The sequence below is a fragment of the Lepus europaeus genome, chromosome 6 (genome assembly GCF_033115175.1).
Source record: "Lepus europaeus isolate LE1 chromosome 6, mLepTim1.pri, whole genome shotgun sequence".
Classification (NCBI taxonomy): domain Eukaryota; kingdom Metazoa; phylum Chordata; class Mammalia; order Lagomorpha; family Leporidae; genus Lepus; species Lepus europaeus.
In genome coordinates this window covers 113530543-113554598 of record NC_084832.1, presented here as the reverse complement: position 1 = coordinate 113554598, position 24056 = coordinate 113530543, and the positions used below count along the sequence as shown (strand labels likewise).

The window sequence follows — 24056 nt, the reverse complement described above, 5'->3', positions numbered from 1 at the left end:
TGATTGCATTGTTGAGATGTTGAATTTATTCCTTTTAGATAGATCTGAAAGCTGGATTGTATTTTGATTTTTTAGTAGTAATATAAGTAAATATAGATATATGTATATACTTATGAATATATTTATATAGATATATAAGTATAGTAGTAATAGCTTAGAAAGGTGCCAATAGTTACAAGCTCATGCCTTGTCACTGCTGTTCAGAAAGTTAGGTTATAGAGTATATGTTCTTTAGCATACCTCCAGGGGTTAACAAAGTGCTTCCTTGCTGCAGTGGTGAAAAATTTTAACTCTAAGATGTGTATTAAAAATAATAAACTGAATTAATGATACTTTATGAAACCTTATTCAGTCTTCATGTTTATGAATAAAGACATAAGTAGATTTTTAAGCATCATTAAAGATGCTAAATGAGATTAAAGAGATAACATTAAACTGTATAAATCCCACCTTTATGATTATAGCTATTGCATTTAACTCACATTTTGGAATCGAGTATGAACAATTTAGGATTATGCCTTCATAATCTTATTGAAGTATCTTTTCATGTTGTCTTATTTTGTCAAGTGGAATTACTCACTTATGCACAATTTAGATATAAGTAAGTAGAATTCTCTTTGCATACTGCCTTGAAATTCAGTACTGGAACATGGTTTCACTTTTAATGAACCAAGCAGCTGCTTCTTGAAGAGCCCAAGGCTGTTGCTTTGAATAATGGATGTCTTCCTTTACCACTTAGTTCTACTATCACTGTGTCTATATTGCCTCTTAAATAGGAGCATGTGAAATGGGTTCATGCTGAAATGGTCAATAAAAACTCCAAGTTAAAGCTAATTTATGTGACTCCAGAGAAAATTGCAAAAAGCAAAATGTTTATGTCAAGACTAGAGAAAGCCTATGAAGCTAGGAGATTTACTCGAATTGCTGTGGATGAAGTTCACTGCTGTAGTCAATGGGGACATGATTTCAGACCTGGTATGTACATTTGTTTTATCTAGAAACTCCATTAATGTGCGAGACCATGGTATTTTATTTTTACAATGACATTATGGGAATGCCTACTTCCATTAAAATTATCCTGTCAGGCAGGTATAACTCATTTTGTCTTGAGTTCATCTGAAGAAGGCCAGGAAGCAGTCTTTAAACTCCTCAGTTCCCCACTATAATGTTTGGTCCAATTGCCTTCATCCTTTGAAACTTCTGTTCATTAGCCAGTATCACACATCTTGTGTCCTTTATGACCACTAGGCCCTCCCACATGTATTTGAGGAATTTGCACCTGCTTTGAAGTTGTCTTTAGTCGTAACTCTGGGTGCGTTTAATATCTACACACGACTCTTTTTTTTTTTAAACTATTTATTTGAAAGAGTTACAGAGAGACAGAGGGAAAGGCAGAGAAACAGAGAGAGAGGTCTTTCATCTGCTGGTTCACTCCCCAAATGGCCACAGCTGCTGGAGCTGGGGTGTTCTGAAGCCAGGAGTTTGGAGCTTCTTCCAGGTCTCCCACATTGGGCCATCTTCCTTTGGTTTCCCAGGCATATTACCAGGGAGGTAGATCAGAAGTGGAGCAGCTGGGACTTGAACTTGCCAACACCACAGATGGCAGCTAATCTGCTGTACCACAGCGCTGGCCCCCACACCCAACTCTTTCGTGTCTAAGTTTTGGGACATACTATAGTAATGCTTTTCTTCACCCCACCATCCTAATCCTGTGGCTCCGGTTTGAAGTAAGCTGTTAAGAATTGTTCTCTAAGAAAGGCTAATGGCCTCTTTTGTCTTTTGTCAGCTGTGATAGATTCAATTAAGAACTGTGGCATCAGGTCTTTCCTACTGGATCCTCCCTCAATCATTAGCACTTCCCAGGATCCTCTGTTATACCTGCTTATTTGTCCATTGCTGCCATCCCTCATCATGGTCACCCTTTGCCTGCCCTTTCCTGCCTTTCTAAGATTGTGTTCTGCCAACTTCCTCCTGTACCCTCAGTCTCATTTATCCCCTCCCTAAAAATAGAAACAGGAACTAAAACACCTTTCTGAACTTTTCCATTCCTTTATGGTTATTTTCCTATTCCTCTTTTCCCTTCACCTTCCATCTTTTCAACGGACCACCTCTTTTTTCTCACCCTTCTCCCTTTTGAACTCATTGACTCATGTTTCTGCCTCCACCACTCCACTAAGAAAGTGGTCACCAGTGAGTCTGCCTCTCAACACTTAATCCACTGGCTGTCTTCCTTCCTGTTCTCACTCTCAGCAGTATTTTGTACTCTGAACCTTTCCCCTTGCTGCTTTCTCCTCCCTTGGTCACTGTCAGGTACGCCCTTGAATGTCTTTCCATTTCCATTCTCTCTGCTCTTTTTCCCTTGTCTCCACCTTAACTGTTAATAATCCCCTGGGGTCTGAGCTAAGTCTGTACTTTTTTTTTAAAGATTTATTTATTTATTTGAAAGTCAGAGTTACACAGAGAGAGGAGAGGCAGAGAGAGAGAGAGAGAGAGAGAGAGAGAGAGAGAGAGAGAGAGGTCTTCCGTCTGATGGTTCACTCCCCAGATGGCTGCTCCAGCTGGAGCTGAGCTGATCCGAAGCTAGGAGTGAGGAGCCTCCTTTAGGTGTCCCACACGGGTGCAGGGGTCCAAGGACTTGGGCCATCTTCTACTGCTTTCCAGGCCATAGTAGAGAGCTGGATTGGAAGAGGAACAGCTGGGACTAGAACCGGCACACCTATGGGATGCTGGTGCTTCCGGCCAAGTTTTCAACCCGCTGTGCCACAGCACCAGCCCCAGTCTTTACTTTTTTTTAACACTTCTTCAGGACTAGTGTGCAGCCTGAAGACTGAATTCTCTACGTTCAGAATTCTTTGCAGCCCTTTCTGTTTTTCAGTTTGGGTTTCAGTGCTGTGGGCAGCTTATGAACTGTTAAGGATGCTGCTATCTGATTACTGCACACAGTTGTAACTGCAGCCCCCTGAAGCTTTCTGATTCATGACTTTTGCCCTGGTATTTTCATGTGAGTAGCTTGATCACTAAGTTATGACCACGGGTTATGTATTACCATGACTTTGATTCATATCCCTAATTGTTTATTGGAAACGTGTATCTAAATTAGCATGACCAGAACTAAATTTATCCCCTCTCCAAAAAATTCTTTCTTTTCTGCGTCTGGGAATCACTGTTTACCCTGTGAGTCTCTCAGGTGTCCTGACAGATAACTTTTGATTTTCTTCCTCTCCCACCTTTTGTTCCTCTACCTTTCTTCCTCCCAATCAATTTTTCCTTTCATTCTTCCCTATCTTAGAAAATCTTTCAAATACACATTTGTTCAAACCAAAATCTTAGCAGGTATCTCTACCATTCAGGGTCTGTCCAAGAGACAGAAACCTTATCAGTTATTTGAACACAGTTAACACACACACACACACACGGACTTGTTAGCTAAGAATGGCTATCTTAAAAAAGCAAAAGAAACTATCAGATTCTGTAAAGGGTAAGACTGGCAAAAGCAACTACCATCCTTAGGGCTGATGGAACAAAAGAAAAGGTTGGGACTAAGACTCAGGAGCTCAGCAGAGGGGCTTTGTGGACCAGACCCTCCAAGCTCCTGTGCTGGAGTCTCCAGGCAGAGGCTAAGCTGTGCACCATGGAAAAGCTGGTTTCCCAACAGTTGGAGAAACTTGCAGGCATTCAGCTGCTGGGGACTGAGTGTGCTGGAGATGAAGTAGCCTCACTGGGGTGACACTCAGGGGAGTGTAGGCTGCCCACTGGAAGGAGCAAGCCCTTTTTTTCCCTTCAGCTTTCTGGTCTGTGCACTGGGGCCAGCTGGCAAAGCTGACATGTAGTATGCAGAGTCCCTCTTGTATCACCAAGCAGAATGTGCAAGGGTAGAGGTGCGGCTGAGAAAAAGTCTCTTTATGGACAGCACATCATCCTTTGTATAATAAACATGAACCCAAAAGGATTTCCTTGAAATAGATTATGTTAAAAGTGGTGTGTTCCCCAAGGCTTTCCTCGTCTGAGCTTTACACTCTTGGATGATAGCAGGTGGCAGAAGGGTTTTGGCTAATGGCCTCTTTTGTCTTTTGTCAGCTGTGATAGATTAAAATACTACAAGTTTTCTTGCTGTCTCTTGAATACACCGTTCATTAAGTATATACCAGTGCACAGCCTGATGGGATGTTTAGTATTCCTTGCTCCAATAGCAAGTTTCACATGTGCCCAACAGTGTTTCTGAAGAAAAGTACATGTTGAATGGCCCTTACCCCATAAAATAAATGTGAAAATGCTCCAAAATCAAACTATTTGCATGTTCTGCTGAAAAATGTCATGCAGATTTTCAAAATGTTTCAGGCTTCTGAGCATTCTGGATTTCCTATTTTTTGGATTGGGAAAGTTCAACCAGTAAAACCTATACAAATATTCAAAAACCTGAAAATCTCTGAGGGACACTCAGCTTGTTTAATCCTGTAAATTCATAAGTAGCTATGGAATTGACATTAAAATAGACATCATCTGCATAATGTTGAAAGTTGTTGTTAGCAACCCTACAGGACCACTCTGTTTGTTTCAGATTATAAAGCACTTGGTATCTTAAAGCGCCAGTTCCCTAACACATCACTCATTGGGCTGACTGCAACTGCAACAAATCACGTTTTAAAGGATGCTCAGAAAATTTTGTGTGTTGAAAAGTGCTTAACTTTTACAGCTTCTTTTAATCGGCCCAATCTTTATTATGAGGTAAGTAACTTTATGTCAGTGTATTGGTTTTGTAAGGATATATATTTTCATTATGTTCATTTATGTGGTAATAGTTAATTACCTATAAAAGCTGTTAACATCAGGAGGTATTTAGAAGCAGACTCTTAGTTAACTGTTTTGCTACATAATCATTTGTTAAATAGAAAATACCACCTTGCTGAGTGATAAGGTCTTTCATGAGTTATGAGCAAGTCACATGTATTTGTTAAATTTACATACATTCTTCCTTGTACAGGGAAAGAGATAACTGAGAACCCTTATGACATATCTGTTGAAATCAGTTAATAATAGAAATATTAATATGCCAATGCTCGCTATTTATGGATATATACAACTGAAAATAAAATTACCTAACAGCTCTGTTTTCTTTCTAAACCCTTAAAGAATAGACTTAATCATTTTCTGAGGTTTCACTGAACATTTCCTTATGTAGTGTATTAATGGTTTTGTAAAAGTAGCATCAGAAAGTAAAGTTTTTGGCTTTACAAGTTATTTGCTGCTCTGTTTCTTCATCTTTTGTCAATTAAAAAACAAGGATCAAGAAGGGGGTCTGGGAGATGGCAGTCAGATGGGTTGACTCCTGTCAGGCAACTGAAACAGTAACAGAAAAAAACACTATACCCACCGTGAAAGAATTTTACCTTAAATGTTACATATTAAGCTGCTCTTCTTGTTTGTTTGTTTATTTATTTTGTTGTTGTTGTTGTTGTTGTTTAGGTTCGGCAGAAGCCCTCAAACACTGAAGATTTTATTGAGGATATTGTAAAGCTCATTAATGGGCGATACAAAGGACAATCAGGTAAAATGAAAGACAAATCAGTTGTAGAGGCTTAGAGATAATTTTCCAAAAGTAATTACCCTGATAATTATTACTGGTAAATGACTCATCTGAAAATAATAATGTTTGGAACAAGATACTTAAAAGCGTTGTCAATAAAAATTAGTCCACTTGGTGATCCTAGAAATTGTGTGACACAGACTATGAGTCATAGAATTATCTGATTTTATTTTTGCTTTTGTATGCTTTATTTTAGAATAGATAAATGACTGTTAATTATTAGTGGCATGTATTTTATTAAGTATCTGTTGTGTATGATAAGACGGTTAAGCACTGAAGTTCTAAAAGGATATAAAATTAGACATGCTGAATAAACAGTACACGTTGAATCAGTTATCCACAGATGGAGTTGTGTGTGTCCCAGAGTTCATTACTAGACAAATGTTCCTGAAGCAAAGAGTTCGTGGAAAAGTCTTGTTTCAAAACTGTTCTGCAGATTTCTAGTAGGTAGTAACAACTGCCCTGGGCAGAAGGAGTTCCAGGGTCAAGTAAGTTTGAGAAAAGCTGCACAGGCAGTGTCAGCCATTAGAAGCTCCAGCGAGCCCTGAACACAGAAGCCTGTGTAACTTTGTTGAATCCAGTGTTCCCAGAACTCATGTGCATTTGAAACTCTTTTCACAGCATACTGTTAACATGGAGCTGTGGGACTTCATTTTGAGAAATACTATGTAGTGGGAGATAAAGTTGGAGAGAGAGAAGAGGTAATGAGAACCAGAGCTGGTGGCTCAGGGCTTACTCCTGCTTCAGAGCAAGCTGATGATCAACTTTTGAATTATACCAAAAAGTCAATATATGCTTAAGGCCTTTGCTTTTTTCACAATTCTTTTTTTCCATCTGTGCATTAACTTGGGTGTATGTATTAAAAGTATCTTCCAGGAATGTACCATACACATATATAACAGCTGGACATATTTTACTGCAGGAATCATATATTGTTTTTCTCAGAAAGACTCTGAACAAGTTACGGTTAGTTTGCAGAATCTAGGAATTCATGCAGGTGCTTACCATGCCAATATGGAACCAGAAGATAAGACTAAGGTTCATACCAGATGGTCAGCCAATGAAATCCAGGTTAAGTATGTTTCTTCAATAGAAGTCTAATTTACCTTTAAAAATATTTAAACTTGACTTACTGAACTTATGTTCAAATATTTTAGGTAGTAGTGGCAACGGTTGCATTTGGTATGGGAATTGACAAGCCAGATGTGAGGTTTGTTATTCACCATTCAATGAGTAAATCCATGGAAAATTACTACCAAGAGAGTGGACGTGCAGGTATGTAGAACTCAAATCCTGAAGTCATTTCTTAGAAAGCTTTTCTAGAAAGCACATTCTAAATTAATAATTTTGTACTTTTAATCTTTATTGGATATTTTCAGAACAATTAAGTCTTCTAGCAATTCTATACATTTTCATATGGAGAAATTCTACTCATGTTCTGTTGGAGTGTTAGGATTCTTTTCTTCTAACTGTAGCTAATAAAATTTGGTATTCATCTTTGCCATTTGAATTTTTAATTACTGATGTCAAGTCCATTTCTTAAATATTAATTTATGGACATAAGTTAATGCTGGCTATTGATAGACTTTTTCATTTTGAGAGCAGCTGTTAGAAGTTAACCTTTATAAGCCTAAAATTTCTAGATGTAGCATGAAGCAATTGCAGCTAATTTTACATAGATTATTTTTGCATGTTTTTGAATTTTTAGAAGTCATTATGCAGTCTCAAGATTTCTCACACCACAGGTCGAGATGACACGAAAGCAGACTGTATTTTGTATTACGGCTTTGGAGATATATTCAGAATAAGTTCCATGGTGGTCATGGAAAATGTGGGACAACAGAAGCTTTATGAAATGGTGTCATACTGTCAAAACATAAGCAAGTAAGTCATGTACTTTTTATAATATTTTGTCAATGAAAGACAAACACAATATGACAGAGTATGATGTGACTTTCATCACTGAGTTTTTTTTTTTTTTTGACAGGCAGAGTGGACAGTGAGAGAGAGAGAGAGAGAGAGAGAAAGGTCTTCCTTTTGCCGTTGGTTCACCCTCCAATGGCCGCCGCGGTAGCGCGCTGCGGCCGGCGCACCGCGCTGTTCCGATGGCAGGAGCCAGGTGCTTCTCCTGGTCTCCCATGGGGTGCAGGACCCAAGGACTTGGGCCATCCTCCACTGCACTCCCTAGCCACAGCAGAGAGCTGGCCTGGAAGAGGGGCAACCGGGACAGGATCTGAGTACTTTTTAAATGCCTTGATGTAGCACCAAGGCACAAATCCGTTAGAGATGTCTCAAAGTAGAAACCAGTCCATGAACCTGTATGATTTACCTTAATCCAGGAAAATATGCTTGCTTGCTCTGTCTCCCTTCACAATCCTCCCCCAAACTCTGTGAATGAATGAGATAATCCTTCAACACTATTTTCTTAATGAAGGATTAGTATATATTGAGAGTAAGTTGAAAATTTTTTCCTCTGGCACTGGTGTACAGCTCTCTCCTTTGATAATTTTGAAAAAGTTTTTAAGATTTGCATTTTGAGAGTCCTACCAACTGATATGCTGATGAAATAATTGAAGGCAGCGTCAAGTTTCCCCTATAGGCATCAATTTAAATCTATGTGGGATGGGTATGGTTAGACCTCATAACTTCCTGTTGGCCTTATTTTTAGTCATCTTTGTACTTGTATTGCTTATCACATCAGAACTCACCCATGTTGAAATGGTGGACAATATAAGTGACAGGTGATGGTATAAGAAATGAGGAAATGAGAATTTTTTCAAAAGTCCAGATTTCCATGAAGTATAGTTTGGGGACTGGACTCAAATATTGATACTGTAAACTGTAACAAACTTCTAGATAGTCAAGATTCTTAACAGCTGCAAAAATACCTAAAGTTTTTTAAAGATTTATTTTATTTATTTTAGAGGCAGAGTCAGAGAGAGGGAAGAGGCAGAGAAAGAGGTCTTAGATTTGGGCCATCTTCTACTGGTTTCCCAGGCCATAAGCAGAGAGCCGGGACACTAACTGGCACCCATATGGCATGCCTGCGCTGCATGGGGTGGTTTTACCCACTCCGCCACAACACTGGCCTCAGCATTGTTTTTTAGGAACCACTGGTGAAAATCGTATGTAGTGGACAAAGTGATCCCCATACATCCATGACCCAATTCTTGCAAACTGTGTAACTTTACATGGCAAAGAGAAACTAGATGCAGATGGAATAAAAGCTGATTGTAAAATGGGGAAATTATCTGGGATAATCTGGGTGGGCAAGGTGTCAAAGGGTCCTTCTAACTGGAAAAGGAATAGGGAAGACTGATGAGTTCTGATGAGTTGGTTCAGCCTGTTGTTGATTCTGAAGATGGATGAAAGGAGCCAGGAGCTGAAGAATGTAGGTAGTCTCTGTAAAGTAGAAAAAGTTTTTCCTCTGGACCACAGAAGAAATCCAGCCCTGTTAACACCTTAATGTGGATCCAGTGAGGCCCATGGTAGACTTCTGATTTACAGAAACATAAGATAACAAATTTGTGTGGTTTTAAGCTGCTTAGTTTTAAGTGGTAATAAGTTTGCAGCAGTAGGAAACTAATGTAGTAAGTAACCATGTATTCTTAAATAGGAATTTTAAAACCTTACTCAGTCATTCAGTAATCTCTAAATGTGTTTGCAGATGTCGCCGTGTACTGATAGCTCAACATTTTGATGAAGTATGGAACTCGGAAGCATGTAACAAAATGTGTGATAACTGCCGCAAAGACATTTGTAAGTTCTTAGTTTTTTCAAACCTTTAGACAAATATACAGAGTCAGGACTATAAGTATTAGACTCCCAAATGGATAGAAAAGGTTAAACCAGGTCTGAATAGAATTTTCCAGAATTAAAAATAACAACAAACTTGAAAAAGAGTGGCAAAGGAAAAGTCATATATGGTTATATACAGTTTATATTACTTTATTGAGGATTTGTGAAAATTTTAAGAACAATATTTTAATTCTCCTGAATAAAAACACTATAAGAAAAGGCTGGGTTAGGCATTGTGGCATAGTGCATTAAGCTGCAGCCTGCCAGCATCCCATAGTGGAATGCTGGTTTGAGTTAGCTACTCTGCTTGCTGATGTGCCTGAGAGGTGGAAGGTGGCCCAAATACGTGGGCCCCTGATAGGCATGTTGGAAGATCCAGATGGGACTCTGGGCTCCTAGCTTCAGTCTGACCCATTGTGGCCATTTGGGGATTAAACCAGTGGATGGAAGATCTTTCTCTCCCTGATACTCTGCCTTCCAAATAAGGAAAATGAATCTTAAAGGGTGCAGGGGTTGCTAATCTTGTGATATATCTCTAATACTTTACAGTTACCAACTAGGGGGAAAAAAGAGATTATAGTGAATCTCATAAGACACTGAGCATTGTTTTGGTGCTGTACTGTTAGCATTTTTTCATCTCGTGTGCATATATTAAGAGCCTTATGAGTTCTTTATTCAAGGCCTTACTGAGTTTGGATGCCTTGGTGGGTAGAGTTCCCTTCATTTTCATTTCCTTTTTTAAAGATTTATTTTGTTTATCTGAAAGACATAGTTAGAGAGTTAGAGACAGAGAGAGGTCTTCCATGCATTGGTTCACTCCCTAGATGGCTGCAATGGCTGGAGCTTTGCAGATCCGAAGCCAGGGACTTCTTCCCTGTCTCCCATATGGGTGCAGGGGCCCACGCAGTTGGGCCATCTTCTACTGCTTTCCCAGGCCACAGCAGAGCGCTGGATTGGAAGAGCAGCAGCCGGGAGTAGAACCGGTGCCCAGATGGGATGCCGGGGCTTCAGGCCAGGGCTTTAACCTGCTGTGTCACAGCGCCAGCTCCTCATTTTTCAATTCTGCAGCAGGAGGCATGGGTTTGTGTATATGTAACTGTCTTATATGGACCACATTAACCAGAATCTGATGCAACTATCAGAGTGCTAGTAACAAGGTAACTTTTCTAGGAACTTGCCCAAGTTTGCAGTTTTTTGCTTAATGGCTAGCACAGATGGGCTCTCCCGTGACACCTTCTGGTTAATAGAGCACACCAAAGGCCTTCTGATAGGTTATTTTCTTAATGTCACTGTTACTCCCATAATGTGTTACAGATTTGAGAACAACCTACTTTTAATTCAGGACATATTGTGGGGTGGCTCACATTCATAACTGGTTCTAAACCAGTCTAACTACTTAGGATAGGCTAGCCTTGCGCCCATTTCTACATTGCAGTTGGTTTTACCCATGTCTCTGATTGCAGCATATGAAAAAAAAAATGTAACTGAGCACTGCAGAGATCTCATCAAGATCCTGAAGCAGGCAGAGGAACTGAATGAAAAACTCACTCCACTGAAGCTGATGGATTCCTGGATGGGAAAGGGTGCATCCAAACTGAGAGTGGCGGGTGTCAGTGCTCCTCTGCTTCCGCGTGAAGAGCTGGAGAAGATGATCGCACACTTTCTTCTACGGCAGTATCTGAAGTAGGTATATACCCACTGCATGTCCTTTCCTGTTGCTGGTGTGCCTGTTTCTTCTTTTTAAAATGCAACAGAATAGCTTTGCAGGCATTTCATCCAAATTTTTGGTTGACTATTGGAGGAAATCATTTGCCGAAGTCAAAGCACAGAACTATTTGCATTCTTATGTGTTTTATATTGTATCAAAGCGTTACTTTCCAGTGCTGCACATTTAATTATTTCTTTTACAAGCCTGTTTGTTTTTTGAGGCTTTTTCAGGAGTTTTCTGATTGCTGGCCTTTATCTTCTGCAGAGAGGACTACAGTTTCACAGCATATGCTACCATTTCGTATTTGAAGATTGGACCGAAAGCCAGTCTTCTGAACAGTGAGACGCATGTTATCACTATGCCAGTGAAGAAGCCTGACAAGAACTGTTTCAGGGTAACGGTTCATTTTTAACTCTTAGAAAACCTATAAGATGCTTCTCTGCAATATACTGAGGTACAAAAAAGTCAGTTTCTGTCTCAGATTCAGGGCTTAGAAGAGAGAAAACCTCATTTTATTTTCTGTAGTGCTATTAAGTGGAAGAATGTAGAGCAGCCCCATAGAGACTAGGGTTTTCCATCTTGGAAAGTGAGGACTCCATTTTAAGGTCCGGTTTTGGTATTGGTTGTGATCAATAGTGTAGAGAAGTCTGTGCTACCCCAGGGGATGGAAACCACTATTATAAACCAAGTACTTTCAAGCTTGTGAAATCAAGTGTCTTAAGACTGAGGTATTCTTGATGATTGCTCTGAGAAACATAGCCCCTTTTATTCAAGACAGGAGTCTTGAAAAGAAATTTGGAGATAAAAATCAGACTCCTGGACACTTGAAGAGCTAACTGATACTGAAAGAATATGTAGAGATTATTAATCTCATGACAAAATCAAATAGCTGAATTTTTACCAGGATGCATGCTTTGTTATTTGTAGGTTGAAGCATCTCAAACTTGCCATTCTGAACGAGCTGATGATAAAGGGGGACAAGAAAATTCAGGTGACTTCCAGAAGAAGGCTGCAAACGTGCTTCGGCAGTCTGGTACTAAGAACACAGGGGCTAAGAAGAGGAAAATAGATGACGCCTGAGATGATGTTACTGTGCTTTCTGGTAAAAGAATACTTTATGCATGTATACACTTTTTTTTTTCAGTTAATCAGAAGTTTAATTTTTAAACACTCCTGATATTTTATATATTTGGGGCTATGTTTTCAGAGCTTAAATCTAAAGATTTGAGAATTTGAGGCCTTTTCAAAATGGAAGATCATGAATAATTTTACAATGCAGTATGAAACAAGGGAAAATAATTTTTTTTCTGTTAAATCATTATGTAGTTGTACTTTTTTGATAGCAACATTTTATAGATGATCTCACATTTATATGAACAGTTGTAGAATTCAAATAATATCAGCAAGTAAGATATTGATATTCAGCTTTCTGAAACCATAGCCTTATTTTGACATTTCACAATCACCAAATGGCTCTTGTCTATTAAAGTACATTTTGGCTAAGTAGATGACAATTAGCTATAGCTAAGTTTGCTCCAAAGCCAAATCACAAAACATCAAAATGAATACATAATTTATCGTCAATCTTATATTTCTGACATATTTGTAAATAAATTATAGTCTAAAATGCTTTCATACTAAAACATTATAATTTCTATTTTTTACCTCAATGTGGTACATTTTATTCACTTATGATTTTTGTCTCTTCAAATATACTTCTATGTGGTTCTTGAAGAAACTGCCATTTTAGTCGAAATAATCTTCTATATCAATATTTGGATCTAGCAGATCTTCTCCGAATGATGAAAGATTCATTTGGTTTAAAATCAAGTTTTCAAATGTTTCTTCTAAGTCAGTTTCACCAATTAAGACAGCGCCCATCATTCGTCCATTTTGCATGACGACTTTGACATATTCTTTCCCTTTGGTACATCTCAGCATTAATTCATGATCTGAACCTAAGCCCTGTGCATTGTATTTTCCCAGCAGCACAACCTGTATATTGGGATGAAAAAAGCAAACAGCGTGCATTCACTTTGTGTCACGTTACAACAGCCAGCAGGAAACTGTTCAACAGTGTCACTGGGGAGGATCCCAATGCATGCATTGATTCTACAGGTGACGCTACACAGCAACACTGATGCTAAGAACACCTTGTGACCATACAAATGTGTAGACTGTGGAGTATGTTAATGTGGCATTATGGTTTAAAGGTGTGATTTTCCTTATTTTTAAATCAAGGAAAAAAACGTGCCTCAGATTAATGTACACAAGATTAAATAAGGTAGTTCATTCTCAAACATGCTAGCTCCTGGCTCCCCTTAGAAAGGATAAATCACAAATAAAACTTAAAAATAAATCTGTAGTGTTTCTTCACTTCTTCAATGTAAAATAATCTAATGGTAAAACAGGTGCTTGGGTTACTGAAAATTAGGAACAGCAATCCTACAAGGTACTGCTCTGAGGGAAATTATATAATCTTATTTATAACACTGATGAGCAAAAAAGGCATTAATCTGCTTCACTGTCTTACCTTATAGTTGAAAAATTTTGTTACATGAGCAAACAGTTCAAAGCTGAAGTCCATGTCAATGGAGTCTCCCACACTGGCTGCAGCCATGCACTTTGCTGCGTACCATCCCATCTGTCTGGCCTGCGTCCACAGTCTCATCTGAAGTAATGAAAATATGAAAGACGTTACCATCCTAGCCTTGTTAATTCCTTAAAAGGAGCTCAGTGACATTGCTGCAGAATAACTCATTCCAGTTCTTATCATTTTCGCCACAGAAGCATGCATCAGGGTGCACTAATCAAACTGACTTTGTTATCTGTTAGTCTCAACATTTCTGCCTCTGAAATAAAGAATGTCACCAATCACATATTTTCAGTAAAATTTCTATTAAACATTATTAATATTTCAGATGATACTATGTAAGAATAAACTTACATTAGCCAGTCCCCTCTCCAAAGTCTGCCATTAATATTAATCAAGATGCTTAACTATCACTGAAACCTTGTTCATCTTCAGGCTCTGGATGGTTAAGGCCTGCTGTGCGGTTAGCCTCACTGGTAGACAGACATGTATCAGGTGGTGCCCAGCCCCAGGACTTCATATCAGATTTCAGCAACAGACTGTGGGAAGTCACCTATATTCTTCTCTATGACAGTATTAATTTTTCTGCCATTTTATTTTGACAGTTTTGGGATTCCTGGTATAAAAGAACACTGTTCTCAGAATCACAGATTTGTATATCAACTCTTCTAAATAATTACTGCTTTTTTTGAGCCTCATTTTCTTCCTTCACCTGAAACATAAATGTGATACCACCTACTCTATACTAGTGGCAGAATAAAATATGTCAGCTTATAATAACCACTTAGTTTCCCTTCTTCCCTGCCCCCCCCCCCATGTTTTCATATGGATCAAATGCCATCTGTTGTCTGCAAAAACAACACTGTAATGTAAATTCAGGTTATGATCTTTGAGTGTTTCTGGTAGAACAGCTTTTTCTTCCATTCCTCTCTCTAAACAGGAGGGATGATAAAGGGAAAGACAGGCCATGGCAAGAGAACAGAGTGCACTGAGCAGAGTGGCAGCTTGAGAATGGCTAACGAGAGTGGTCTGCACAGCCCACTGTTGGGCCCAGATTACCTCACGGCGTCCAGCCGCAAACTCCCTTGAATTTGTGTAATGTAAAACAAATTAATCAGTATCCTATTGTTGAGCAAATTAAGAAATGGAGTATGCTAGATACAGTGAAAACAAGGGACACCTTTTTACTTTTGAGTACTTTTTCCCTGTATCAGATCATGACACTCATAGTTTATGCTGGCAAGTTTAAAATGGGGGTAGTTTTCCTTTTTTTTTTTTTCCAAGTCTTAATTCCAATTTTTGGACAGTTATGCCTCAGGAATGACAGGGTGTTAGTAGAGAAAAATTGAAAATCAGGTTTGAAGCATGTTAGAAACAGGATGAAAAAACTCTGCTGCATGTCTTTGCTCTCTATAAAAGCACAAAATGCTGAAGATGCCTCTTTAAGTACCTTCAGCTCTTCCACTACTTCATATTCCACAAATTAATCTAAAAAAACACTAGCCCTCACTGTGGAGCTACTCTTCAACAAAGACACATGGTCAGTGGCTCTTATGTCTAACACCTGTTGTCTCCAGCAGTTCTGAAGATAACTGTTCCTCTGAACACTGTCTTTATTATCTGCCCTTAAAAGTTCTGCTCCACCATCAGGAGGCAGGCAACACCATGAAGGCAGGAGGAAGCCTAGAGCCAGTTGGGAGTTGTGAAGGCTGAGAAAAGCTGCTCAATGCAGGAAGTTCTTGTAAAATAATTACCATGGGGACAGAAAAAGGGGCATCCTAGGACTACTGGCAAAATGCTTTATCTATATGTGATTTTTTAACCTCAGCAGTTTTGTTTTTTAAACTAAGATTGTCTACTGTGATAGCCGCCAGCCATATGTAGCATTTACCTTTAATTAAAACTGAATAAAACTTTTCAAAACAGTTCTTCAGCCACATTAGCCACATTTCAAGTGCTCATGTGACACATGTGGCTAGTGGCTACCTGACTGGATGATTCCCATCACTGCAGACAGTTCTACTGGATGGCACTGATAACATGAGAATGAAAAAGTAACAGTTCATAATTATTTTAAAATTAAAAGATACCCTGATCTACTGTAGCGCTGTATCACAGCCGGCCAAAAAGGAAAAAACCTTCTCTTTTTTAATAGCACCAAAAACAATTCTGAGATAGCTTTCTACTTAAGGTAGAAGACTTAGAAGACAACAAAGTGGCATACGCTGGTAACAACCACTGTATTTTTAGCTGGACGCCCTTTTAAAAGCCTGGAATCCCATTTGCGGGCTTACCTGCTGCCAGACAGGGCTAGGTTGCCAGGACGCAGTGCAGATGTCACCCGCGGCATAGACATCCGGAAGGGAAGTGTGCATGTGATCATCCACCTGGAGTCCACCATCTTCTCCTAGGGCAAACTAAACCATGTTCCTCGTGAGTACACTTGGCGCTTGCTCATCTTCCTTATGGTAAGAAAGATGAAACAGTACTTCATTCACAAATAAAAGGTCAAGTCCAATTTTTACACCTAGCTATGCTGATCTAACGAGAAAGCAAAATGTACCTCCAGCTTAAACTCCTAAGTTGAATTTCCAGGGACCAAATTCCTATTAAAATACTCACACAATTCTTAGAATTTCAGCATTAAAAATAACCGGTAACTGTATGACTACTCCACTCATAAGAACATTCCTGTTTTTATGTAAATTTAATGCTAAAAAATAAACTCTTTTGTTGAGAATTCACAGGAGGTATCATTCTCTTAGCAACATTTAGATAAATGAATTGCACATCCTATCTCTTAGTGATGATACCTACCTAGGGATATTAACGGTCTAGCCATTTTAAGCAGTAAAGAACACTCTTAAGACATGAACAGTAACCAAACTGTTTTCAGCCATCTTAAGTTATAGTTTTGTACTAAAACAATTATTCACACTTGAGAACTAGGTGTCTTTATAAAGAACTAATACATTAAAAATATCTGCAGTTGAACAAAAATTCGACCTTACATTGTTACCATGGAGAAAATGTTCCACATTTGGTGTAACTCCCGTGGCACTCACAATGAAATCACAGCCATATATCTTTTCATTGGTCAATTCCACATACACAGGCCACATCTCTTTAACATACAAACAAAAAACAAAAAGGGATACTTCATCCTCAATTGTAATCACCCATAACTATCTAGATTATGTAAATGATGTTATGCAGAAAAAGGTGGGAGATGATTACCCCTTAATTTTTATGAAGCACGTATGTCAAAGCAATTTTAAGTCAATCAACATCGTCTTGTTTTAGGTGTAATTATGAAACCTTGGCATTCTAAATGTCCTTCAAATTTGGATATATAAATTTAACAAAGTAAATAGAAATTAGTAATCCTTTTCTAAATTATTTCCTTAAAAATGTTTATCAATACTTTATATTCTTAGTTCTTAGCTCTTATGTTTCTGTTTCTTACTTTCCAGTGTTTTCCTTCACTATTCTCATTCCAAATCTTAACATTCCCTTTTGCTATGGAAAAATTCAAAGAATTCAGAACAGTGGAGTATCTTGTATGGTAGTTGTCTGAATGTATTTCTTCTAATGACTCACAGAAATACTTGGAAAAGGAGTTCAAAGAACTGCATCTTAGTCCCAAATATATAGATTTTCAGTTTGATTTTAGGGAAGTCACTTCACTGTTGAAAACCTTGGTAGTTTTTATTTATAGAATTTATTTTGATCAGGAAGATATTCTGACTGATTCACCAGGCTGTGATGGTCAAAACACTATGAGCCTGGTGTAAAAGCCTAGACAGTTTAAGGTATTAGACAATTTAAATAAGGGATGGAATAAAGTGACTTAATATTATTAAATTATGGTTTTATTTTTTACTTGCCTTATTTAAATTTTGTATGGAAATCCAAAGACTTTTTTAAATTAAGTACTATTTTTGAGAGGCAGAAAGAGAGGTAGAGCTCTCATTCACTCTCCCAATGTTTGCAGTGGCCCCAGGCTGACCTGGGCTGATCACACGTGAGTGACAGACACCCAATTACTTGGTTCCTCCTAGCTGCCTCCCAAGGTCTACATTAGTAGGAAGTTGGAGTCAGGAGACAGAACCAGGAGTAAAACCCAGGTATTTTGATACAGGATACATGGGCTGTGGGTACTAGGCTAAAACTATACTCCTAAAGTTTTTCTAACATAGTAAGATTAAATTGTCTTCCTTTTGGGGCTGGTGCTGTGGCACAGCAGGTTAAAGTCCTGGCCTGCAGTACCTGCATCCCATATGGGCACTGGATCAAGTTCCGGCTGCTCTACTTTCTCCATCCAACTCCCTGCTGATAACCCTGAGAAAGCAGCAGAGGATGGCTTGAGTCCTTGGGGCCCTGAACCCACGTGGCAGACCCAGAAAAAGCTGGCTCCTGGTTTGGATGGCTGGGCGTTGTGGCCATCTGAGGAGTGAACCATCGGATGAAGACCTCTCTCTCTCTCTCTGTCTCTACCTGTCTCTCTCAAATAAATAAAATAAATCTTTAAAAAAAAAAGTTGTCTACCTTTCATATAAGTAGTTATGTATTTTTCTTTTTCATAACTTACCTTTGTCAAGTGCAGCTGACTTATATTGATGATCTCTTGGAAAAGTCAAGGACTTTTTCTTCAGAATTCTAAATTCTTCCTGAAGGTAGATTTTCTTTACTTCACACATTGTTTCAATGTGAATCTTACGACAAAACTGAAGTAAAAACAATATACTGGGTATCCTAACATTTATAGAAAGAATGACTTGAGTTTTGCTGATGAAGAAAACATTTTAATACAGTTGTGGAACAGAAAAAATAATTTGTATAATGTAACTGAAAACACATTATGCTCCAAAATAAGTCTTTGAATTTGTGTGTGTGAAAGCAAACAGCAGAACTAAACAGTCCTTAAGAGAGCTAGCAGTTGCACTGGCAGGGAGAATGGAGAGCAGGACTTTTAGTCTAAATCTTATTGCTATATGATCTCTTCAGCAATCAGAGTGGTTATAGACTGCAAAATTTCTTTAGGCAGCTCTGTATTTATTGCTGTATCTCAGAACTTTAATGAAGTGCAAGGTTTTAGTACATAATAAATGATTCCTGAACTGTTAAAGTTCTCAGCTTAAAAATACAATTAATCTTAGGATCTAAGGGCACAGAAAATGATTTTTCCTAACTTCCATCAGAAAAATTAGACATACTGTGAAGGCAGCTCCCCATTCACCTCCTAAAGGCTGAAAACCAGCTCTTGAAAGGCAGTATGCATAGTAATGGGCTACATGCATACTTTTTGGAATATTTAAATGTCACAGCCTTTTAACAACCATTAAAAACATGTAATAAGTAAAATGAGTAAAAGCAAGCATTCTTTTATTAAAATAGTGTGTATTCTGAATCCGTCTAATGATCTTTACACTGTCAGTGTAATCACTGCATGCATCTGCAGTGACCTTAAGAAAAGATGTAACTTACACAAGGCAGATGTACACACTAGTCTGCAAATGGAGATTAATGTCTAAGTGACTTAGATAAAAGTGTGAGAGCTGGTTTGAGATGATACTCAGCGATTTTGGGTAGAAACAAGGCTCTGAAGTACTTTCCTAGCATGATGGATTTTGAGTAATATGATCTAGCAATTTCTTGACGATATACTTGGATTTGAGTCTAGTCCTTAACAAGTGGTTCAATAATTTAAAATTGCATTTTTAGACAACTTCAAATTTTATTTGAAAACATACCTCTTTAGTTCCTTTAAGATTCAAGCCTTCATGCCAGTCTGGTCCCAGGGCACTGCCTAAGTTATCAGCATTAGCTTTGCCTCCTGCTTCCCTTTTCCCTCCTAAAGAGATGAATCAAATGACATAAAAATGGCCAGGCAGAGTCATGACTTGTGTTCTGAAGATTTAGGCAATGTAATGATTCTTATCCTACACACACACAGACACACACATGCATTTTAGCCTGAGTGAACTAAGTTATCTACTTGTACATTAATCACTTTCGTTATTTTAATATTTTATGATGTAGAACTACAAAATGGATATTTTTTCAATTGAGTGTTAAGTATAAATATCCAACTTATCTCTTGGATGTTACATACACTAGTTAACATGAAACTAAAAAAAAAAGTCTTCAAATTTTCAAGATTTTTTCAATTTTCAGTACCTCCAAAACAGAAAATTCTTGAATTTTATAAACAAAAATAAAAAAAGCTATTACAATAAAGAAATGTGAGGTTTATATTTATCTATAAAGTCATCACATTTTTACAAAAGTATGTATGTGTTCCCCGTCTGTAACATCTGTCTGCATATGTGCAGATGGGCTAGTTTGTTTAATTCAAATTTCCTGTTTTAATTATATATACATATGTTCTAAAAAATATAAAAACTTAATAAGGATATAGAAAGAAGTACTCATTATTATCTCCAAAATATACGAAACAAAAAGTGTGTGGAAAATGTGTATTATGAAAACCTATACATAAATGTCAAGATTTATTGCACCAAAATAATACTTATTTCCATTTTGCATGAACTTTCTATACGGTTAAAAAATATTTCCTCTGTGAAATTATTGAGCTGGATGCTATACTCACCTTCAGTTGTATATCTGGTTCTTTTATGTGTGATTTCAGCCTCTGGTTTTTCAGAAACAAGCTTTGAAGTCAAGAATTCAGCTGCTCCTGCATCAAAGAAAGTATTCCCAATGGCTTTATCTTTAATGGCCCAAATCACTTCACAGCCTTCAATTTCGTACCTAAAAGGAATATTAGTTATTTAATTTCAGAAGTATAATTAGAAGTCTTCATGTACACAAATAGTCATCATCTCCCAACAGAGAGTAAAGAACTTATTTTGGGAAAGATTGTACAATAATCCTTAAGGATAGTAAGAATTAAAGATGGGATAAATAAAGAAATTCCACTACTTTATTGGAACAATCTATAACTAACAAATACAAGTCCTGAATATCATAAAGTTTTACTACAATGAATATTATTTCAAGCAATTTCTGTAATAATGTCTCCTAGGATTAAGAAGGATAAGCAGTACTTTTTAGTATCTTTTTTTTTTTTTTTTTTGACAGGCAGAGTGGACAGTGAGAGAGACAGAGAGAAAGGTCTTCCTTTGCCGTTGGTTCACCCTCCAATGGCCGCTGCGGCCGGCGCACCACGCTGATCTGATGGCAGGAGCCAGGTGCTTCTCCTGGTCTCCCATGGGGTGCAGAGCCCAAGTACTTGGACCATCCTCCACTGCACTCCCTGACCACAGCAGAGAGCTGGCCTGGAAGGGGGGCAACCGGGACAGAATCCGGCGCCCGACTGGGACTAGAACCCGGTGTACCGGCGCCGCAAGGCGGAGGATTAGCCTGTTGAGCCACGGCGCCGGCAAGCAGTACTTTTCTTTCTATGGTATGGTGTAATCCATAATGGATGGCAACACTGAGATTAGAAGAGTTCTTTGGTAACTATTTCTAAGCTTATTTATTTCAAAGTCACAGTTACAGAGAAAGAGAGACAGAGACCTTCTATCTCCTGATGTTCTCCCCAGATGGCTGCAATGGCCAGGGCTGAGGTGGCCAGGTCAGAGCCAGGAAGCAGGAGCTGCTTCCACGTCTCCTATGCGGATGGCAGGGGCCCAAGGACTTGGGCAATCTTCTGCTGCTTTCCCAGGCCCTTAGTAGAGAGCTGGATCAGAAGTGGAGCAGCCAGGACATTAATAGGTGCCCATTTGAGATGCCAGTGTTGAAGGTGGCAGCTTTACTCTCTAAGCCAATTTTTTTTTTTTTTTTTTTTGTATAATGAAAGCACCATGGAACTATCCTTTCTACATTAAAAGCACCACAAGATGGAAGTAGGTAGCAAAAGGAAACAGAGCTAAAAACTACAATTTTAATTCTATAACAAAGAAATCATTGCCAACATCTACTTGCCCTCATCTTGGAAATTCCTAAATCATTTAACCAAAGAAAGATCTAGTTCACAGAAAGATCAAGAGTCTTAGAAGAAGGCAGGAAGAACCATGGTATCAATAGGTCCCCTTCCATTATTGCTGATGGGCTTGCCAGAGTGCTCAAATATCTTTTTTTCTGGGTTGGGCGATTGTTAGCAATATTCATTTCACAGAGACCCCACGTCCATTACAGTTAAGGTCAAATCATATAATTTAACATTTATCTTGGGGCATTATTTGTTACTAATAATTGTTTTGGTACAACTAGTGTAAAACAGAGGACTATTCAAGACAAACAAGATAGATGCCCCCTCCCATCCCCCCCAATCATAACAGGATTTTAACTTTCACTACTGTGTGTTAATATCTTAATTTTCAACTTAAGCTGTAAAAACTGCCATCTTTATTTCACAGACTGATACAATGTTAGGTTATATAACTTTTGAAGACTAACCAGTAACCATGAGAGATAGCAAGTTTAGCACATCTGACTCCAGATTACTGATGTTTCTGCTTTTTGACACATGTATGGTAAAAGAGCCCCTTGCCAATCAAACTCCACTTCTCCGCCCTCCTATGGCAGCAAATTTTTGTAGTCACTAAAACTCCAAATATTTGGAGAATATTCTTATTTTATGCACCTCAGACTATAAATAATATCACTGGCCAGCAGAAAGAATACACATGTCTTTAGTGACAAATTTTATATTCAGTTGTTATACAGGTATGTGGTTACTAGGAAATGCTTTCCTTACTTATTAGTTGGGAATTTCTCAATCTTAGTATCTTTTGTAAAATATGTGTGTGCAAGTTAATATACTAACCACTGAGTAGCATGTTACAATTACAAGCAACCACTACAACTAATTTCTGTACATGATCTACCTCACAGGACACCTTCTAATCCTCTTAGCCTAACTCGAATTACACTCTCAACAAGAGCCACAAGCTTGGATCACACATATGGGAAACATTTTTTTTTTTTTCATTTAGATAAGTTATCTAAAAAATCAGACAACAGTGATGTATTTACGGTTTTGTGAAATTACCAAAAAACTGTCTGTAAAGCAAAGGTGAGATTAACCTGCATTATAAAAAAAGAAAACAGACACCTAAAATAAAAGTAAATTGAAGAAAATTCGTACTTGCTTTATAGGAAACAGGGCAATTACATAGTAGACAGGGCTTAGGTAATATAATTTTTAATAATAACAAACATTCAATCAGTTAGAGGACCAATACTCAGAGAGGAATACTACATGGGATCCTTCTTAAAGGGATACTCAACATAGTATTAATCGTTTTACCCAATTTCTTAGCTTTCAATCTCCAACCTACAGGAAATCAGGGAGAGATTTAAATGTTGTCAGACTGAGTATTTTTGAACATTGCAAAGGTTTTAAGTGTAAGTGATAATTATAGTATTGACACCTTTTATGATAGCCAAAATAGGTCATGTGTATGTCATGATTGGCAGCCCCTCTTAGTCCACATTATGCTTTTGTCTCTGATTTTTCTGCATTTCTCCATAAAATGCCATAACCTTCACAATCATAGCAGTGACTGCCAGCCCTTGGGATGGACTATCCTCCAAAGGAGAGGGCATAAACCTAGTCTGAGAGCTGGGATGGGTGCAGGTGAGCACACACAGAGCTTTGCCAAATGTCTTATTTTGATACAAATTTGTCCTCTGTGTTGTTTGACCCAACTTTCTGTTCTAAAATGGATCAGATCATTCCATGTCAGTCATTAGACAACAGATAAAATCACAAAGAAAGGGAATTGATGTTCTGCAGGCCACCACAGGTTATTTCTCAATGTTTTTTGACTTGAAATATCATCTTAAGATGAAATATTTCATATTAATTAATGTGCACACATTTCCCAAGCTACATATCCTGAATTAAAAATCACAAACAATTTTGGATGTCACTGGCCACCCAGGAAACAAAAATGAGTGAAGCAAGATAGATATAGGCAATAAAAAATGGTGGGGCTGTGACTAAACACCTCTAAAGGTGCATATGTTTCCATTAATTTTTAAACGTAGTACTATTTATCAAACATGTCCATAGGTCAAATGCAGCCAGTCACCAGTGAATGACCCACTGACACCTAAAGCATTTTATTTTTAGTAATTTCTGTAACTGTGTACTCCATGAAAGGTAAAAATTAAAGTCTGTCTCCTTGAAAACATAGGAAAGCAATTATTATCTATTTTTGACTTTCAAATGTCATCAAAGATATTTCAAAGATGTTTCTCGTCTGCCAATAATCATTTAAATCACAGAACAATTCTTAAATAGTATTTAAAAACATACTTACACTAATTCAAGTGCAATACCACCATTCCCTATGATCATTATTCTTTTTGCTTTAGTAAGCTGTTTCTGAAATTCCTGT

The 24056-nt window shown here is 38.0% G+C and overlaps 2 protein-coding genes across 5 annotated transcripts in view; one reads left to right on the top strand and one right to left on the bottom strand.

The window, feature by feature from the left end:
* The window catches only part of RECQL (RecQ like helicase), a 49150-nt gene extending 35522 nt beyond the window's left edge, over window positions 1-13628 (top strand). The window contains exons 5-15 of one of the 2 annotated variants that reach the window (XM_062194908.1): window positions 777-975; window positions 4559-4725; window positions 5464-5545; window positions 6507-6655; window positions 6742-6859; window positions 7330-7468; window positions 9252-9343; window positions 10846-11065; window positions 11355-11484; window positions 12018-12192; window positions 13080-13628. In XM_062194908.1, the coding sequence (XP_062050892.1) occupies window positions 777-975; window positions 4559-4725; window positions 5464-5545; window positions 6507-6655; window positions 6742-6859; window positions 7330-7468; window positions 9252-9343; window positions 10846-11065; window positions 11355-11484; window positions 12018-12170 (1449 nt within the window). In that variant the 3' untranslated portion in view covers window positions 12171-12192; window positions 13080-13628. Of the gene's footprint in view, window positions 1-776; window positions 976-4558; window positions 4726-5463; window positions 5546-6506; window positions 6656-6741; window positions 6860-7329; window positions 7469-9251; window positions 9344-10845; window positions 11066-11354; window positions 11485-12017; window positions 12193-13076 lie in introns of both variants that reach the window. The other variant, XM_062194909.1, reaches the window with a different exon arrangement.
* PYROXD1 (pyridine nucleotide-disulphide oxidoreductase domain 1) overlaps window positions 12054-24056 on the bottom strand; it is a 30702-nt gene continuing 18699 nt past the window's right edge. For 2 of the 3 annotated variants that reach the window (XM_062194912.1, XM_062194910.1), the window contains exons 5-13: window positions 23979-24052; window positions 20297-20457; window positions 19437-19537; window positions 18275-18410; window positions 16695-16807; window positions 15978-16100; window positions 13624-13761; window positions 12756-13085; window positions 12054-12141 (exon numbers count right to left, since the gene is read on the bottom strand). In XM_062194912.1, the coding sequence (XP_062050896.1) occupies window positions 12837-13085; window positions 13624-13761; window positions 15978-16100; window positions 16695-16807; window positions 18275-18410; window positions 19437-19537; window positions 20297-20457; window positions 23979-24052 (1095 nt within the window). In that variant the 3' untranslated portion in view covers window positions 12054-12141; window positions 12756-12836. The remainder of the gene's footprint in view (window positions 12142-12755; window positions 13086-13623; window positions 13762-15977; window positions 16101-16694; window positions 16808-18274; window positions 18411-19436; window positions 19538-20296; window positions 20458-23978; window positions 24053-24056) is intronic. The other variant, XM_062194911.1, reaches the window with a different exon arrangement.